Source organism: Taudactylus pleione, unplaced genomic scaffold (genome assembly GCF_031769625.1).
Source record: "Taudactylus pleione unplaced genomic scaffold, aTauple2 ptg000349l, whole genome shotgun sequence".
Taxonomy (NCBI): Eukaryota; Metazoa; Chordata; class Amphibia; order Anura; family Myobatrachidae; genus Taudactylus; species Taudactylus pleione.
In genome coordinates this window covers 1,096,301-1,115,366 of record NW_028284750.1, presented here as the reverse complement: position 1 = coordinate 1,115,366, position 19,066 = coordinate 1,096,301, and the positions used below count along the sequence as shown (strand labels likewise).

At 43.6% G+C, this 19,066-nt stretch overlaps 1 protein-coding gene across 7 annotated transcripts in view; it reads left to right on the top strand.

The window, feature by feature from the left end:
• The window catches only part of ARHGAP26 (Rho GTPase activating protein 26), a 629,130-nt gene that overhangs the window by 211,961 nt on the left and 398,103 nt on the right, over positions 1–19,066 (top strand). For all 7 annotated transcript variants that reach the window (XM_088444111.1, XM_088444115.1, XM_088444112.1 and 4 more), the window contains exon 11: positions 14,190–14,268. In XM_088444111.1, the coding sequence (XP_088300237.1) occupies positions 14,190–14,268 (79 nt within the window). The remainder of the gene's footprint in view (positions 1–14,189; positions 14,269–19,066) is intronic.

Below are 19,066 nucleotides of genomic sequence, written 5' to 3'. Positions count from 1 at the left end.
GCCCTGGAACAAAATGTACATATTGGGCATAATTGTATATGAGCGTCTGTTTCTGCGCTGGCAAGTCTAACCTTGTAATAGCCACAGTGAAACGCATGTCGTTGTCCTGATGTGTGTCCTGAATACAATACTGTAGCAGTGGACGGTGATCTGTGAGAGGCTGGCCAATCACATTCAGGCAGTGTAAACAGTCACTCCTCCAGGTGCTTCAAATTATCACTTTGTGTCAAGACTAAGGGCTCTATTTACTACAATCCGCATATTGAATGCGGATTGTAGTGTGATATTACCGAGTGAATTCGCATTGCGAATTCAGGCAATATCACAGGGATTTACTATAAATCCCTTGCAGGGACAGAGCTTGCGATAAAGCTCTGTCCCTGCGGATCCCATCCGCACTCTAGTCGCGGTATTTTCGGAAAAAATACCGCAACTAAGAGCCCACGCATGCGCCGACCGACCACCGCTACTACCCCCCCACCGACGCTAAGCCCCGGCGCTAAGCCCCGGCGCTAAGCCCCGCCCTCTGCGATCGCGGACCCCCGCGACCCCCCCCCCTCCCTTCATTACACTTGCCTGCATCCTCCTGGCCTCCGGTGATCTTCTCCGGGCTCCCTGATCAGGTGATCTCCCATACTGCACTGGGACCCGATCACCTGATGACCGGGCCCCAGTGTACTATGGGAGACCAGCTGACCGGAGAGGAGCCATCATCGGAGGCCCGATCACCGGTCCCTGGATTCAGGTAAGGAAAAAAAAATTTTTCATTTTTTTTTTCTTTTTTTTACAGCAATCAGCTTGCGGTCTGCTTAGACCACATAGCTGATTACTGGTACCGGCTCCCGGCTCTGCTCTCCCCGTTAGAGCAGAGTGGGAGCCCGGTAACCGGGGGAGACCCTGGATAACGCCACCTCCAGGTGGCGTTATTATCACAGGGCTTCCCCCGGTATTTTTTTACAATTTATTTTTAGTAACTTAGGTCGGATCACATTTCCCATTACAATTATGGGAAATGCGATCTGCTTTACTAAAAATAAGTGATACTGGGGGTTGGAGTAGAATTTTACTAATTCTACTCCAATTGCCCTGTAATAACTACAGGTAAAACTAAAATAATGTGAAAAGGGTGTGAAAACACCCTTTTTCACTTTATTTTAGTAAAAATAATGTTAATAAATAGAGCCCTAAATCTCTATCGACATTATACTCATTACGGGTTACTGGCTGTCTGTACTGTATACTGTCGCTATATGGTGTAAAGACGCCTGGCCTAAAGACGCACGTGCCGTTTTTCATAAAGAGATCATTTAAGGTATACTTTGCTCAACTTTATGCATTGATTCATATTTTCCACATCCCTTCATCTCCATGTTAGGACACAGTTTTATTATACTATAAACCGCTATTGACATTATATTGTACATGTTGGTGCAAAGATGCACAGTGTATACAATATATATTTGTACCTATGCATTAACTTTAGGAGAACTATCCCTGGGTCTTGATACTGCAGGACACCTGGGGCTTACCAGCGCATAATCGGGCACAGACACTCATATATGAAAATGTCCTATTATGAAAATTATTTCACAACTCTAGACCCCTTAGAATAATTTTCATATATTCTATTTAAGTGTGATTGCTCGGTGTATATGTATGTATGTCGGATTCTAGCGGGTTTTGGATTCTATAAAGGTCCCGCGATCGCTGCCATTTTTCATTCCGGCTGTGGAGCGTGCATGCAGAGGGAGGGAGCTGTTGGCTAGTGTTGTGTGATGCATTACATACTGGGCTGGCTGGCTACTGTTGTCCATACATAGGGGCTGGCTGGCTACTATTGTCCATATAGGGGCTGGCTGTTGTCCTGTCCATAGGGGCTGGCAGAGGGAGGGAGCTGGGAGCTGTTGGCTACTGTACTGTTGTGATAATAAATAATAAACTTAGTAGTACACTACTTATATATAAATTACAACAGGGCTTGACAATTGTTTCTAAAATCTAGGAGCCAGGATGAGAGTATAGGAGCCAGACACAGCTCTGTGTGTTATACACACTATACTAGTCCACAAGATGGTCACAGTTGAATGGAGACCTCCTCACTGCTCTGCACAGCTCCGCTGCTCCACCCTCCAGGAATAACGGACCACATTTCACGTAAAACAATGGTGCCATAAAGTACAACAAAACCCCCCTCCCCTCGTGGTTACACCACTATCCCTCTGAAGCCCCTCCGCAATCCCTGGCCACGCATAGACCCTACTACCGGAGAGCTCTATGCAACTGGAGATAGGAGACAGTAGACATTTGGGATGTAGAGGTGGATCAGCGTAGACTGGGACAGACAGCAGGGATCGGAGCAGGCCAGGATGGAGAGGAGTCATCAGCGCAGGCCGGGATGGACACAGGCACAGCAGTCACCGCAGGCAACACTCAGCACATGCACTCCTGTGCATTATATGAACACCGCTATACTATAGGCACGAACCTCCGCCGGAGCTGATGAGGATCTGCTTCCTCCCTCACTGCCAAACCTGGTAGCCAGGCAGCAAAATCTAGTAGCCATGGCGACCTGGCCCCCGGGATTTGTCGAGCCCTGCATTACAATACTTTGCTGGCTGGCTATTGTGAAGAGGGAGGGAGCTGTTGCTGATGCTGGTTGGCTACTGTTGTCCATATACATAGGGGCGGGCTGGCTGGCTGGCTACTGTTGTCTGTATGGGGGCTGGCTGTTGTCCTGTCCATAGGGGCTGGCTGGCTGTAGTGCTGTGTTCAGGGGGTGCTCGTCCTTCAGGGGTGCTCTCTTCACCCATCACCAATTTAAAAAATATATTTTTTTTTTATTTTCTGCGTGCGTGCCGTGTTAGTCAGCCACACCTGTTATCGGCGTAGGCAGGTGCGTAGGGGTGCTGTGCTCCTATCAAGGGGCTGCTGCCCAAAAATCAAATGATTTTTACAGGGGCTGTCCTGTGTGGTGCAGGGCTACGCTGACCAAAATACAAATAATTTTTACAGGGTCTCTCCTGTGTGGTGCCGGGGTACGCTTCCTTTAAAAAAAAAAAAAAAAAAACCTTTTACAGGTGCTGTGGTGTAGGCCGCTGCCCTTCTTCAATTTTGTACAGGGGCTGTCCTGTGTGGTGCAGGGGTACGCTGCCCTTCAAAAAAACAAAAAACTTTTACAGGAGCTGTCCTGTGTGTTGTGGTGTAGGCCGCTGCCCATCTTCAATTTTGTACAGGTGCTGTCCTGTGTGGTGCAGGGCTAAGCTACTCCATAAAAATAATGGAGGATAAAATAGGGCAAGATCAAGAACCACTTCCTCCTAGTGCTGAAGCTGTTGCCACTAGTCATGACATAGACGATAAAAAGCCATCAACGTCGTCTACCAAGGCCGGTGCCCAATGTCCTAGTAGAGGGCATGTAAAATCTAAAAAGCCAAAGTTCAGTAAAATGACCTTAAAAAGAAATTGAAATAGTCTAAGGAGAAACATAAACTTGCCAATATGCCATTTATGATACGGAATGGCAAGGAATGGCTAAGTGGTTCAGCTTCACATGATGATGGAAGTCCTCTTCCTCCCGCTAGCAAAATGAAACAAGTTAAGCTGGCAAAAGCAAAGCAAAGAACTGTGCGTTTTAGAAAGATATATCAAGGAGAGTCCAACTATGGCGGCGGTTGCGATGCACGCCCTCTGCAAGTGCTGGAAGGAGCACTCAGTCCAGTTGCTGATATTCAAATTAAAGATGTCACTGTTGAAGTACAACAGGATGAGGATATTGGTGTAGCTGGCGCTGAGTAGGAAGTTGATGAGGAGGATTCTGATGGTGATTTGGTTTGTTTAAATCAGGCACCAAGGGAAAGAGTTGTTGTCAGTGGGATGAAAAAGCTCATCACGGTCATGCCTGGGCAGAAGACCAAACATTCCACCTCTTTGGTCTGGAAATATTTCAGTCCAAATCCGGATAACTACCGTCTTGCCATATGTTACATATGTAAAGGTGTAATAAGTAGGGGTAAGGATGTTAATCACCTAGGAACATCCTCCCTTATACGTCACCTGCAGCGCGTTCATAAAAAGTTACTGTCAACTTCAGAAACTGTGGCGAAGACCATAAGCAGTCCACCTAAATCCCTTCGTCCTGTTGTATCCAAGCGCCTGCAAACCACACCGTCCACTCCCTCCTCGTCAATTTCCTCCTCAGTCAGGATCGGAAGTAGTCCTGCAGGCGATGTCACTGGCATGACTGACTCCTCTCCTATCCTGGATTCCTCCAGAAGATCCTGCATTGCTACGCCGCCTGCTGCTGCTGTTGCTGCTGGGAGTCGTTCATCATCCCAGAGAGGAAGTTGGAACACCACTACTTCTTTTACTAAGCAATCGACCCTGCAACAGTCCTTTAGCGAGGAGGATGAAGTATGACCGCAGTCATCCTGTTGCAAAGCTGATAACTGAGGCCTTGACAGCTATGTTGGTGTTAGACGTGCATCCTGTATCCGCCATTAGTGCAGTGGGATTTAGACAATTGATGGAGGTAGTGTGTCCCCGGTACCAAATCCCATCTAGATTCCACTTCACTAGGCAGGCGATACCAAGAATGTGCAGACTTCAGAAAAAGTGTTCTAAAAAATGCGCTTGTACCCAATGTCCACTTAATCACGGACATGTGGACAAGTGGAACAGTGCAGACTAAGGACCATATGATGACTGATAGCCCACTGGGTAGATGTTTCGCCTTACGCAGCAACAACAGCAGTATCACCAGTAGCAGCATCTCAGAAACGTCAGCTCGTTCCAAGGCAGGCTACGCTGTGTAGCACACCGCTGACAACCTCTTAGAGAAACGGAGGGAAATCATCGCCCGATGGCTTACCCCACTTAGACTCTCCTGGGGATTTGTGAAATCTGACAACGCCACCAATATTGTGCGGGCATTACATCTGGGCAAATTCCAGCATGTCACAAGTTTTGCTCACAGAATAAATTTGGTGGTGCATAATTTTCTGAAAAATGACAAGGGCGTGCAGGAGATGCTTTGGGTGGCCCGAGAAATTTCTGACCACTTTCGCCATCAGCGACTGCATGCCTGAGACTGGAGCACCAGCAAACACTCTTGAACTTGCCCTGCCATCACCTGAAGCAAGAGATTGTGATGCGGTGGAACTCAACCCTCTATAAGCTTCAGAGGATGGAGGAGCAGCAAAAGGCCATTCAAGCCTATACATCCACCTATGAAATGGGCAAAGGAGGGGGTATGCACCTGACTCAAGCGCAGTGAAGAATGATTTTTGTGTTGTGCAAGGTTCTCCAGCCCTTCGAACTTACCACGTGTGAAGTCAGTTCAGACACTGCCAGCTTGAGTCAGGTCATTCCCCTCATCAGGCTTTTGCAAAAGCAGCTGGAGAAATTAAAGGAGGAGCTAAGACGGAGCGTTTCTGCTCGGTATGTGGGATTTGTGGATAAAGCCCTTTATTCGCTTTCCCAGGATTCGAGGGTGGTCAATTTGTTGAAATCAGTCCACTACATTTTGGCCACAGTGCTCGATCCCAGGTTTAAAGCCTACGTGGTGTCTTTCTGGCGGACACAAGCCTGCAGAGGTGCAAAGACCTGCTGGTGAAAACACGGTCAGCTGAAGTGGAATGTGACACGTCAACAGCTCCTTCATTTTCTCCCGCAACTGGGGCTGCTAGGAAACAACTTGGGTATCCTAAGCAACCCGCTAACGGTGATGCAGGGCAGGCAGGACCAAGTTTGGACATCTGATCCGGACTAAAGGACCTGCCAACAATTTCTGACATGTTTACTGTCACGGCATATGATACTGTCACCATTGACAGAATGGTGGAGGATTGCATCGGTGACAGCATCCAAGTAGGCAGGTCAGACGGAAAGAGGCAATTTGGAGGCCCCTGTACAAACTGGCTCTATTTTACCTAAGTTGCCCCCCTCCAGTGTGTACTCCGAAAGAGTTTTTAGTGCAGCCGGGAACCTTGTCAGCGAAAGGCATAGGAGGTTGCTTCCACAAAATGTGGAGAAGATGATTTTCATCAAAATTAATTATCAATTCTTCCAGGAAGACCAGCCTCCAGAAAGTACAGTGGGACCTGTGGTGGTGGATTCCAGCGGGGACAAATTAATACTCTGTGAGGATGAGGATGTATACAACACTGAAGAGGGGGAGGAATCTGTGGATGAGGACGACATCTTGCTTCTGTGGAGGGACAGATTAATTGCCAGCTTGTTTTGTGGGGGCCCAAACAAACCAATCATTTCAGCCACAGTTGTGTGGCAGACCCTGGCGCTGAAATGATTGGTTTGTTAAAGTGTGCATGTCCTGTTTATACAACATAAGGGCGGGAGGGCCCAAGGACAATTCCATCTTGCACCTTTTTTTTTTTTTTTTTCTTTGCAGTATGTACTCTTTGGGGCCCTAGTTGTACAAATTGCCATCCTGTCTGCCACTGCAGTGCCACTCGTAGATGGGCCACGTGTTTGTGTCGCCCACTTGTGTCACTTAGCATAGTCATCCAGCTACCTCGATGCAACCTTTTGGCCTAAAAACAATAGTGTGAGGTGTTCAGAATAGACTGGAAATTATTGGAAATGAATATTATTGAGGTTAATAATAGCGTAGGTACCCAGAAAAAAAAAAAAACACATTCTGTGATTTTAGCTGTTTTTATGTTTTTTTTTTTTTTTTTTTTTTTTTAAATACAGATACAAAACACGGAAGGGTGATATTGGCAAAACCAATCCAAAACATGAAAAGTGGCTGGTGCACACCCCTAAACAATAAAATATATATTATTTATTACAAACACACCAGATATGTTATCCCTGTTTGTTTTTTTTTAGGTGGAGGCAAACTCTAACTCACCTTTGGATGATTGAGATGAACTTACGCCCCTGAGTCCATGCTTCCTCAAGGTGTTGGTTGGCACCATTGTGCTGGCCAGAGTGAGTGAGTGTGTGTCTCGTGAGTGTTGATATTGAGCTTTTGACCCTCACCTGTGGGTGTGGCTATCCAAGGGGATGGTTCTTCATTCTAACCTTTTGTGTTTGTGAGTTTGAATGTGCTTGGGATGTATATCTCTGGTAGTCTATATTTCCCCTTAGTCCTAAGGACCCGGATGTGACGTCCAGTGAGGTGGGAGTACGGTTCCATGCCCATAAAGTTAAAGGCCACCAAGAGAAAATATTTGGCTCACCATGCTTCGGGCATGGTTTATGTCCACTTGGATAGTAAGGAATGACGTTGGACAGTAACTGATTACGTCTGGGTCCGCTCGGTGATGGGCAACTATACACTACCATAGATCTTTGCCTCAGGCAGAAAGTGGTCTTTGTTTGTGAAATGGCTAGATATCTTCGAATGCTAATGGGCCAACCAAACTGGTTTCTGGACAAAGATTGAATTAAGATTGAATTAATATTAATTAGTAGTCTAAAATTAATTCTGTGACAAATATATATAATTGAATAAATATCCTCTAACGTGGCATCAACTGGATTCTGGAAACCATCTTTTTTTTGGATCCCAATCAAAGGCACACTTCACAGCTGATAAAAATTTGAGTTCTCCAAGTAAATAAAATTTGGACCTGGCTATCCTGAGTATATACTTGTTTTTTGAAGAATGTTTGGCCTAGAGCAATTAGCCAATCATTTGGTTGTGTTTTTTAATCCAGCACTTCATGCTGATCAACCTGTTATATAGTGTATAGTCTGTAAAAATCAAAAGAGGGGTTTTATAGGTCCAAAGATCTGCACAGCATGGTGTGTTGTGCCATCCCATGTCCTAATAAGTTAAGTTTAAACAACACTTTTTTTTGTAGACTGTCTGGACCACAGGTTCTCAAACTCTGTCCTCGGGACCTCAAACGCTGCATGTTTTGCAGGTCTCCTGGCAGAATCATAAGTGAAATTAGCTCCACCTGTGGATCTTTTGAAATGTCAGTGAGTAATGAACACACCTGTGCACCTGCTGGGTGACCTGGAAACCGTGACCTGTGTTGGGTCCTGAGGACCGAGTTTGAGAACCACTGCTCTGGACCATTAAGGTCGGGATGTGTGGGTCATTAGATCGAATAAATTCTAATCTGTATTAAGTATTTTTAGGTGTTTCCTCTCTTTAAAGACGATGGAATACATTAAAGTTAAGTCTTATATTTTGTACTTAATATATAATTAATAACCTACTGAAGTGTTTAATACTTTTGAGGATTTGTTTTTTTTTTAATCCAGATATATTTTTCCGCTTTGTTTTAATTTTGACAAGTAATCTTTTGGAGCAGTTTTACTTTATTTGTATTACAGTTCTATCTCTAAAGTAATTGGATTTGCAACCAGCATTTTTTCCAGACTAGCTATCTCTTATCAGGCTTTTAATAAGCCAAAGGGAAACACTTTGCAAGACTGCTGAAAGGCCATTTTACTCTGGCTTTTGTCAGCTGTCCACGCTGAGTGTGTGTGTACGATACTTGTATACTCCACAGGGCTGGTTTCTTATTATGCGCATTAGGAATATTATCTACTATCAGTGCTGCATGCATGTGTGTTTCCACTCAGCCCATCCCCTCTGTATCTGAGATATAAAATATGTGTGAGTGTATAATTATATATATATATATATATATATGTATATGTTTATTCGTTAAACCCATATTGTGCATGGTACCAGCTGTGTGGCAGTTTTAATGCCATATATGCAAACAAAATTTTTTGCCATCAGTGCAAAATATATATATATATATATAATTACAGAAGACAACAGTGGCACTTAAGGGACTTCAAAAAGTAGATACACACTGGTAGTTTTTGATAAGCCTTCATTGATTGAAATGTTGAAACTACCAGTGTGTATTGAGTCTAGTTTTTGAAGTCCCTTGAGTGCCGCTGTTGTGTTCTGTTCTGCCTGCAAGGTCACCCATACCTGAGATGGCACTGGGGCAAGTATTCAGCTTTCATGTGGAGTGCTGGCTTTATTGACTTTTTATATATAATATATATATATATATATATATATATATATATATATATATATTCTATAATACTGCAAATCTGTGTGTAACTGGCAAATAAAAGCATGGGGATTTTGTTCATATTCTGATCAAAACTTTTAAGCCTGCAGCCTGTTAAGGGACCCCAATTATTTGCTAGTTCTTACACTAGCATACATGTCTTATATACACACAACTGCAATTTGATGGTGTGTAATAAATATACATACATACATACATACATACACCACAATTGGACCGGCACTCCACTAAAAAATACAAAATACCCGGGTGCTCACCAAGTACGGACACGCCGGCTTACACACTCAAAAATCCAAGCGGCACTCCTGGGCTTTGAATATCTTGTAAACTGGACTCTCTCCCTTTACTCCAACGTTTCAGATATTTATTATATATTTTATCAAGGATACTACATAGAAAACCATGCTTACCTTAAATAGCATCTCACCCAAGTGAAGAATCCGCCAAATGGCGTCCCCGTTACTTCCGGGGATTTACGTGATGTCACACCACACATCCAGCTTCAGTTGACAGGGAAACAAAGACCAAATAAAAAAGTGACATATACCCACCACCTAATTGCATAGCACGGCATCATAAGACATGAGAATAAACAGTAAATGACACAAATCTAACATCATCAATGCACGATACCAAAAGTGGCAAAAGTATGTAAGTCCAATATTAGTCTCCTATTACGATCATGGTACATAGTGTATAAACGCTGAAAATACGTTCACACAGTGTAAGGAAAAGAGCCAGAGTCTGCTCAGCAGAAGGCAACACTGATGGTTTCTACGAATAAGGATAGATAGTCACCACCCACAAATGCTGACACATACTGATGTTTTATTCATGCTGATTTTAAGCAAGTAAAATAGATGACATAAAAAGAAAACCAGGCACAATACATTGAAACAATGATGCTGGACATATAAACAGAGCCGACATAAAGATCATGTGTTGTAAAAAAGGGGAATAGTATGCATAATGACAAGGTTTAGGTGTATGAACCATTTATTTGTGACAAAAGCGAGCCGAGCAGGCAAGAGTTTTTGTGAAGCAAATCACAGAAAAAAATCATGCACCAAGCTGCTGGCCAGGGTGCTGAAACAGCAAGCGAGCATCTGAAACTGAGCCAGACAGCGATAGCAATGTGCCCTGTTGCTTAGCATCAACCTAGAAAGGAAAGGAAGTCTGGGACTGAGCAGGGTCACGTCTGAGGCAGACCGAGTGAGAGACAGAAACAATTGTTACAAGTCGCGGTCATGACTTGTAAGATCTCTATTTGTCAATCTTCCCCTCGTTTGTGACCTCTGTGTTCCTCTGGCTTTCATATATAAATGGAGAAAAAGACTCCGGATAATGTAACACTGTATTTATTATACACCAAACACGCAGATTAAAATACATATAACAATGTTAAGATCAGATTGGACTGTCACCATTTCGGTTAGTCTTCAGTAAAGCAGTAGACAAATAGAGCAGTAGTGCAATGATAAACCAGACGACCAAAGAGTTCTTATGGCCACCAAACTGGATCTCTTCAATCGTCACTTGTGCAAACCTCCTCCATGCCAACGCGTTTCAATACCCTGGTGGTATCTTTTTCAAGCCAGTGTGAGCGACTGCTTCCAACGAACCCATGAAGATACCTTGATGCCATGAAGATACCTTGATGCAGATACAGGTGTCAGGAAGAAGCCAGGGAAGGCATAGCCATCAGAAAATGAATAAAGGCAAACCACCATCTGAATGCCATCAAATGATTTCCATTCGATGGTGACAAACATTGGGCCGCTACCATCAAAACAAAACCATCGATGGTTAGTAACCATTCCGATTCCATTCCTACACTGAATCTGCAGACAAACTCTGGTAACCACTCCTCCACCATGAAGTGCTCACTTTCCAGCATGATGTTTCCGCTCAGCCCTCGGTGAACAGGAGGCACCTCCCATGGAAGCCAGTGCTCTTCACAGCCAGGTGCACCACTGTAAGAAAGCTCAACAGGAAGCCCAGGTAATACGGGGTACATTGTGCAAAGTGGACATTGCTCATCGCCATGTTCAGCAGCTGGGGAGGGGTGCGCATGGAGGCTGCATAAATATGCATTGGGGACTTGCTGCTGATAATTGTTAAGGTAGCTTCAATACAAATCCCTCATGCATGATCCTCCTGCTCTTCCCAGCATATCTGAGTAGTGGCCGGGCCCTAGCAAGCTACAGGGCAGTAGCAGTGGAGGTTGTGGTGACACTGGTCAGATGCAGGAGGCTGTGGTGAAATATACAGTGGGATGCTGTGGTGAGAAGCAGGAGGCTGTTGCTAGATGTAGCGGAGGGCTCTGGTGAGATGTGGTGACATGGCGTAGGTTGCTATGAGATGCTAGGGGCTGTAGCGAGATTAAATTGCTCTTGTGTAGATGTGTGTGTAATATATATTATAATATATATATAATTTTTTTTTTCACAACACTCGCATCATCCCTCACAGACAAAGTGTACGACCAGCACTCAGTTTCAGTAGATAATGGAAGTATTACGTATAACATCATGATACAGGCAATGAATGACAGGGGGGCGGGTGACCAACAGCCATTTGAACTGATCTCCATATGTCCCTGAGGAAGACAGATCCCATCAACATGATTGGATACACTAGCTCACATGGCCATGCATTATTTCCCTAAGACCACACACCTAATGCCTGATATATTTCCAACTGTGATAAAAACCTCATCACAAAGCCAAAGTTGTATCACTCCACAAGTGTAAACAATAACACAGTCACAAAGCTGCCAGTAATGTCAATTGTAATAAAATAATGGCCTTAAGATGGTGCAGTATCAATCTATGGGATTGCTGACCAGTATGAATACAGAAAGTGAAAACAAACACTGTGAGGTCTATTTAAGCTTTGTTAGGAGATAAAGTGAACTGAGGTAAGGTACCAGCCAGTCAGCTCCTAACTGTCATTTTGCAAACACAGCCTGTGACTTGGCAGTTAGGAACTGATTGGCTGGTACCTTACCTCTGTTCACTTTAGCTCCTAACAAAGCTTAGTAAATAGACCCCCTAGTCCATGCTGTATATAATTAAAAACCTGCCTGTTTCTACAATACAAATTTCCTTGTAATAAAGATTCTGAATATACATACACAGATTATAATAAAGAAATCTCTTTTAAAAAACACTTAAAGTGAATTTTTATTTATATATGTAAACAGTATTTTAAAACTTATCACCATCCACTCAAAATGAACACTGTAATGGTGCATACACATGGTCAGATTTTTCTTCAGATCTGAACGATAACAATTTAAAAAATCGTTCATATCTGAAGAAAAAATCTAACATGTCTGAACGATAAACGATGAACAATGCGCTCTCCCGATGGTCAGATAACGATATCTGACATCTGATGTGTTCGCAGTTAGTTTTGGACGATTCCATTCATTTTAATGCAGTCAGAAATCGTTCATAGTTCAAATCGTTGGTCAAATCGTTCATGAAATAGTTCAGATCGTTCAGTCGTTCATCTGACAAATCTGACAGTGTGTATGCTCCATAAATCAAACCACCTTGCGATAATCTCTAATATTTTGTGAGAGCCACATGTTTGATACAAAGTTGTTAACTAAAATGTTCCGTACTGCGGGGTCTTTTTTTAATACAAATATGCGTTGCTTACCTATGGCTCATAATGGAATAAGTTCACTCTGGTGCCCAGCTGCTGGAGGGACGATGTGTGTAGTGCGGCTCTCCCAATGCAGTCCAATAGAGGCAAAATTGCAGTTATCCCCCTTGCAAAAGGGGCATGCTATATAAAAGAAGAAATAAATTGTGTTTTTATATCATCATGTAATTTTAAATAGGAGGTTGTTTGGCACTTCATTGCTTAATGATACTGGTTGGACAAGAAAGTTTAATATGTTGTAGTAACACAACATTAATGCATATGATGATTTTTCTATTCATTTTAAATTAAAAATACAGTATATGAGGTTTGTAACATGAGCATGATTCCCACCCCCATCTTCTATGTATGTATGAATATTTATATCTTTCTCTTTGTGTGCGGATATGTATGTATTGAGTTTTGCTAGATTGCTAGACTGATTTTATAGCCATCCCTCACAATAATAGTGTAGAACCTATTTTGCTCTTCAATTTAACCTACTTCCACTTAATATCATTCTACTTTGTTGGAGTGTAGCGTTATTGTGGACTGTACTTACCTCGGATTTCTGTTCACCCTCTCCTGAGGCTCATACAGAAGTCAACAGTAAGCAGGACTTTATGCCCTTATTGCGGCCACGCAAAACTCGTTAACCCATAGCTCCGGACCCTTATTTTGGAATCTATGTATTAACATGCGTTAGCCATGTGAGAAAACGGGTTTGCAATTGAATAGCTCCTAGTGTAAAAGTCTGAGGCTACAAGCCTTTTTCGTTGCATGGTAAGTATCTAGCCTAATTGAATCTAGCCCTATGTGTCTCTAAATTCCACAAAATTGTAATTCTGTCAAGCCAGGTTCCTGGAATGTCTTTCCTTGTTAAGGCGGGTATCCACTAGGCGATTTTGACAGGCGATTGCACGATAACGACATCGTTGTCGTGCTCTCCCCCACAAATCACCCGCAAATCGGACATGTAAATGACAAAAACGACCAGCGATGCGCGTGCCCGCTGGTCGTTTTTGCCATCTATCATCGCCCGTACATGCTGGTCAACCTGACGATCCCGTCAGGTTCATCATTTACGGGGATGATGGATGTGCCTGGACTGAACGAGTAGATGTACAGTCTAGGCACATCACTAGACATACAAACGACAGCACGATTGCAATGTTGTAATCGTGCTCTCGTTTGTATGTCTATAAGAGGATACACACCTTAAATCTCTTATATGGCACAGTGTAATTTCCTGCTAGATGACAGAGATGGTGTCTTTTGTGCAGTGCTGGCACTAGATCCTTATCATCACACAACCCAAAGTGCTGCTTCCTGTAACTAGTAGCACATTAGGCCATTCATTTCAAAACATGTATTCTGAATTTTTGGCAACACATTTGATTGGGCAACTACCTCCATTATTGCTAGATTGGTCCTGTGATGTTCTACATCCTCTACATTAATAAAATAGCCATTTGATTTTCGGTCTCCTATTATTTACAGACCCACTTCATTAACAATGCAAGCTCTGTCCGAAGAGGACAGACGGCTATGGATGGAAGCCATGGATGGTCGGGAGCCAGTAAGTAACCTTATATTACTTGTACAGAAGAGGAGAAAAAAATTGTCACACTGGTCATTTGGCATTTGGACACTATAGCAGAGCTTCATCTTATTTATCATTAATGTGTGTGAGATCCTAATCGCCTGGATCGAGAACCTGCGGGTCACACAGAGATGATCTAATGTGTCCGTATACTCTGACTTTTGTGTAGTACTGGTTCATCTATTTTGGTACTAGGAACAAGGGCAAATTTAGAGAGGAGGGGTCCTGTGTTCACTCACCATCCGGGGCCCACGCCTATCTCTCTGGCGGCCGCGGCGTACTGACACATTCAGTAGTCTCTGGGCACTAGTCTGTCCCCGGATTCTACTGCGCATGCGCAGTACATCGGGAAAATGGCGCGGCAGCCATTTTCCCGGTGATTTCCCTACCGTGCATGCCCAGAATGCGGGAAAGTGGCCGCTGCGACCACTTTCCAGGCGTTCTGTGTAGCGCCTCTCCAGCCGACGTGGGACTTCGGAGAGGTAAGTATTTGGAAGTTTGGGTGCAGGGTGTGCGGTGTGGGCCCCACTGCCCAGCAGCCCGTGTGCCCTGCACATCCTGCACCCGTTATAGATACGCTCCTGACTAGGATCCTGAAAATGTGAGTATATGATTGATGGCTGTATTGTTCAGGTTACATGGACACCGATGGTTGCACCAGGAGACACTGCTGGTTAATTTGATATGACACTTGTGCGTGTGACTAAATCAGCATGTGAAGTACTACAATGCAGCGTCTGCAGCTTATTTCCTTTACAGTCTCCGTTGCATAGAAGTGTCACATATCAAATTACTCAGCACAGGCTCCTGGTACGTCCTAGACGCATTACATTGTGACTTAGATGAACTTTCGGCAAAAAAAGATGCAAGTTACCAGAATTGCATGGGACCTGGCAGGTTACTCACGTCAGGCATGTCGCGCTGGCGTATTGAGGCTAGATGAGCAAGGACACATCTGTGTACTTTAATCTTCCAAGTCAAAATTTTATAAGTCCATTTCGTTCATGTCGGCATAATGAGCATGTATACTCTGTCAACATAAGCTACATAAGGACATGATGTAGTTGACTTACTGCATGTCGACATTTTGACCACCAACATAATGTTTGTATCCCTAAAAAACATCCGGTGAAAATATACATAGTATAAAACTGTATAATAGAAATTCCACCCTGTAAGAAATCCGCACACCAAGTGGATATTGGAGAAGTCAAAAATGTGAGTCTTACAGGTCCCTTTAAATGGAGCCAGAAAAAAGCAATGAAGGCGTAGAAGACCTTTCGTGGTGGAGATAGGGGTCAGTATTCTGCTCACCCTTTATATAATTGTACCCCGCCTCTCAGAGTATCCCTCTTGAAGTGATGTGAAAGTGTACTGTACTGTTCCTTTTACTGATGATATGGGAAGATAGCACTTAAAAAAGGAATGGAAAATGTATCTAGCTCATTTACCCTTCTAAAAATTATATTTTAATTCAATCTACACAGTAAAATCAACCATATAGTGTATCTTGTACAAATGTGGAACATATGAAGTGTCTCAGTTCCTCCCGGATAACTTAAAACATAAACAAACAACAAAGTCCCACAGGAATGGTCACCAGCAACCTCCCTGGAGCTCCAATCCCATTGTTCCTGATGTTACGAAGCCCTTCGGTATAGAGAGGATGTTCTCTTTTCACCAATACGTTTTTACCATCTCTATATATGGTCTGTTATCCGGTAGGAGTTGAGGTGCTCTAATTGTTCTAACAAGGTTTCCAGTGATATAGCAGAAAGGGGACATCACTTGCTGTGTTGTGTAGTGAATGCTGTGCTGCAGTGATTGTCTGGTAACTGCTTGCTCTGGTTACACAGTGTCCAGCCGCATCTTTCCATGAGCACCACTTGATTTTCTTTGATTTTACTCTTAACATAAATTAAATAGGAAGTAAGATGGAGATCTACCAAGGGCAATCATTATGGAAATAGTACAACTTTACTATGTTATTCCATATAGCCTGTCATTTTCTATTGGTTATGTGGATTGGAGATGGCGTAGGCTTGTTCCAGGCATCCATCAGTACCAGTAAATTGAAAATTAAGGGAGGTTGGGGGGAAGGTGAGATGGTTATATCCTATCTATCCTATCTTTATATTTAGATGTGTGTTTTTCAGTTGCTTTAAAATTTGTACTATACATTCTTTTGTTACGGCTTGTAATGTTAAACGAAGGCCACAAGTTAGGCTTCTGTTTTTAGAACATTTTTTTTTTAATTGTTTATTTTGTAGAATTTTGAAAGATACACCCAGATCAGCAAAATGTGCATGAGACCATGCTTGCTTACCCTCCCACTGTCCACGGGAGCCTCCCGAATTAAGATGGGAGCTCCTGCTACCCCGCAAAGTATATGCAAACCCCTGCTTTCCCCACTGCTCCCGCAGAACATACTGACTGCACTGCGCGATGGGGCTGGGCCCGGGCTTGAATACAGGAAAACGCAGGGGCAGGTAGTCTGTTTGCTATGGAGCCCGGAGAGGTCTCCCAAGTTCGCCTACTGTGCAGAGCTGAAACATGGGCCAAACACAGACTTCTGGGAGAGACCAATGCTCCCAGCATTCCCTGGTAAGCCCAGCCATAACGGAGGACAGATGGAGGATGAGCCGGTGCCGAACTCACTGAGGAGCTGTGAGCGTTTCAGAGCTCACTGTAGCTCCAGAAAGATCTATGATGTCAGTGCTGCAGGAGAGGAGAGGTGAGTTGATCTATTATTGAGAACCTGTGTGTGTTGAGAACCTGTGTGTGTGTGTGTGTGTGTATGTGAATCTGTGTTGGCGGGTTCTATTAATGTGAATGTGTGGAGGGTTCTACTAATGCACGAGGACAGCGATGATGACGGCAGCATTTGTAGCTTCACTGACCGGAGGAGCATAGGAATGAAGAATGATGTGCCTTCTTGTAACTAAGGACGGTTGGACTTTGAAGTTCTGGCATCACCGACTGAGTGTCGCCCCCCTGAGCAAGCAGAGTTTTCAACAATAGAAGGTGGCCCTGACCAGACCAAGCTCCGATCACCCAGGAATATTGCAGAGGACCTTGACCCCACATTCAAATCAAAGGATTCTCATACAGAGGTGTTTGCAGTCTGTCCACAAGAGTTTCCAGTTACAGCCCAGGCCCAGCCTGTCCCAGTTGATGGATTCTATGACAATCTCTGTGTGTGGGGTTTTATTAATGTGAATCTGTTTTTGGGGGCTCTTTTAACGTGAGTCTGTGGGGGGGGGGTTATATTTTTCTGAATCTGGGGGGGATTCTATTAATGTTGATGTGTGTGGGGGGGTTCTATTAATGTGAATGGGGGGATCTATTAGCCACTTGCCTGGCATGGACGTAAGCTTCTGTCCACACCAGGCAGTTATTTATCTGTACTGGACGTCAAATTTCATCCAGACAGATAAACATGAGGGCAGCTGCAGGAAGAGAATCTTCCCGCAGCTGCTGCTCTCAGAGGGACCTTCCGGTCCCTCTGCTTGTCAACACCCTCTCCCCCTTTGTCTGTTGAGCTGCCGATCACTGCTGATCGGTCAGCAAAGCAGGACCCCCTACCCAGCGCCTGCAGAACTGAGCAGCCGCTGGGGAAAATTAATTAAACTTCCCCCCCTCACTCCCCTTACATATCTGGTGCCTGGATCTGGTCTCAAATTGAACGTTGCGATGGTTCCGATGTTCCAATGGTGGTTCTGGTGTTACGGTATTTGAAAAAACTATCTGCAAAAAAAAAAAAAAAATTTTTTTTTTTTTTTTTTTCTTTTTTAATGAAACCATTTTAAAAAGGATGTTCCTCACTTAATTCACTAAAAAAAACAAACGACAATTTTGGAGCAGTTTTTAGAAAAAAAAAATAGTCAGTTAAGGGCTTAATGTGAATGTGGCAGAGGGAGATCTAGTATTAATGTCAGTCTGGCACTGCAGAGATATGTCAGTGGGGGGGGCTAAGGTGTCAGAGTATAGTAAGATGTGTTATTACAGTCAGGTGCATGAATATTGGGACATTGACAGAATTTTCATATTTTGGCCTCTATTCACCACCACAATGGCTTTGAAATGAAACAAACAAGATGTGCTTTAACTGCAGACTTTCAGATTTAATTTGAGGGTAATTACATTCAAATCAGGTGAACGGTGTAGGAATTACAACGGTTTCTATATGTACCTCCCCAATTTTTAAGGGGCCAAAAGTAATGGGACAAACTAAACAATCCTAAATCTGACTTTCACTTTTTAATACTTTGTTGCAAATCCTTTGCAGGCAATTACAGCCTGAAGTCTGGAACGCATAGACATCACCAGACGCTGTGTTTCATCCCTGGTGATGCTCTGCCAGGCCTCTACTGCAAATGTCTTCAGTTCCTGCTTGTTCTTGGGGTATTTTCCCTTCAGTTTTGTCTTCATCAAGTGAAATGCATGCTCAATCGGATTCAGGTCAGGGGATTGACTTGGCCATTGAATAACATTCCACTTTTTAGCCTTAAAAAACTCTTTGGTTGCTTTTGCAGTATGCTTCGGGTCATTGTCCATCTGCACTGTGAAGCGCCGTCCAATGACTTCTGAAGCATTTGACTGAATATGAGCATATAATATTGCCCGAAACACTTCAGAATTCATTCTGCTGCTTTTGTCAACAGTCACATCATCAATAAATACAAGGGAACCAGTTCCATTGGCAGTCATACATGCCCACACCATGACACTACCACCACAATGCTTCACTGATGAGGTTGTATGTTTTGGATCA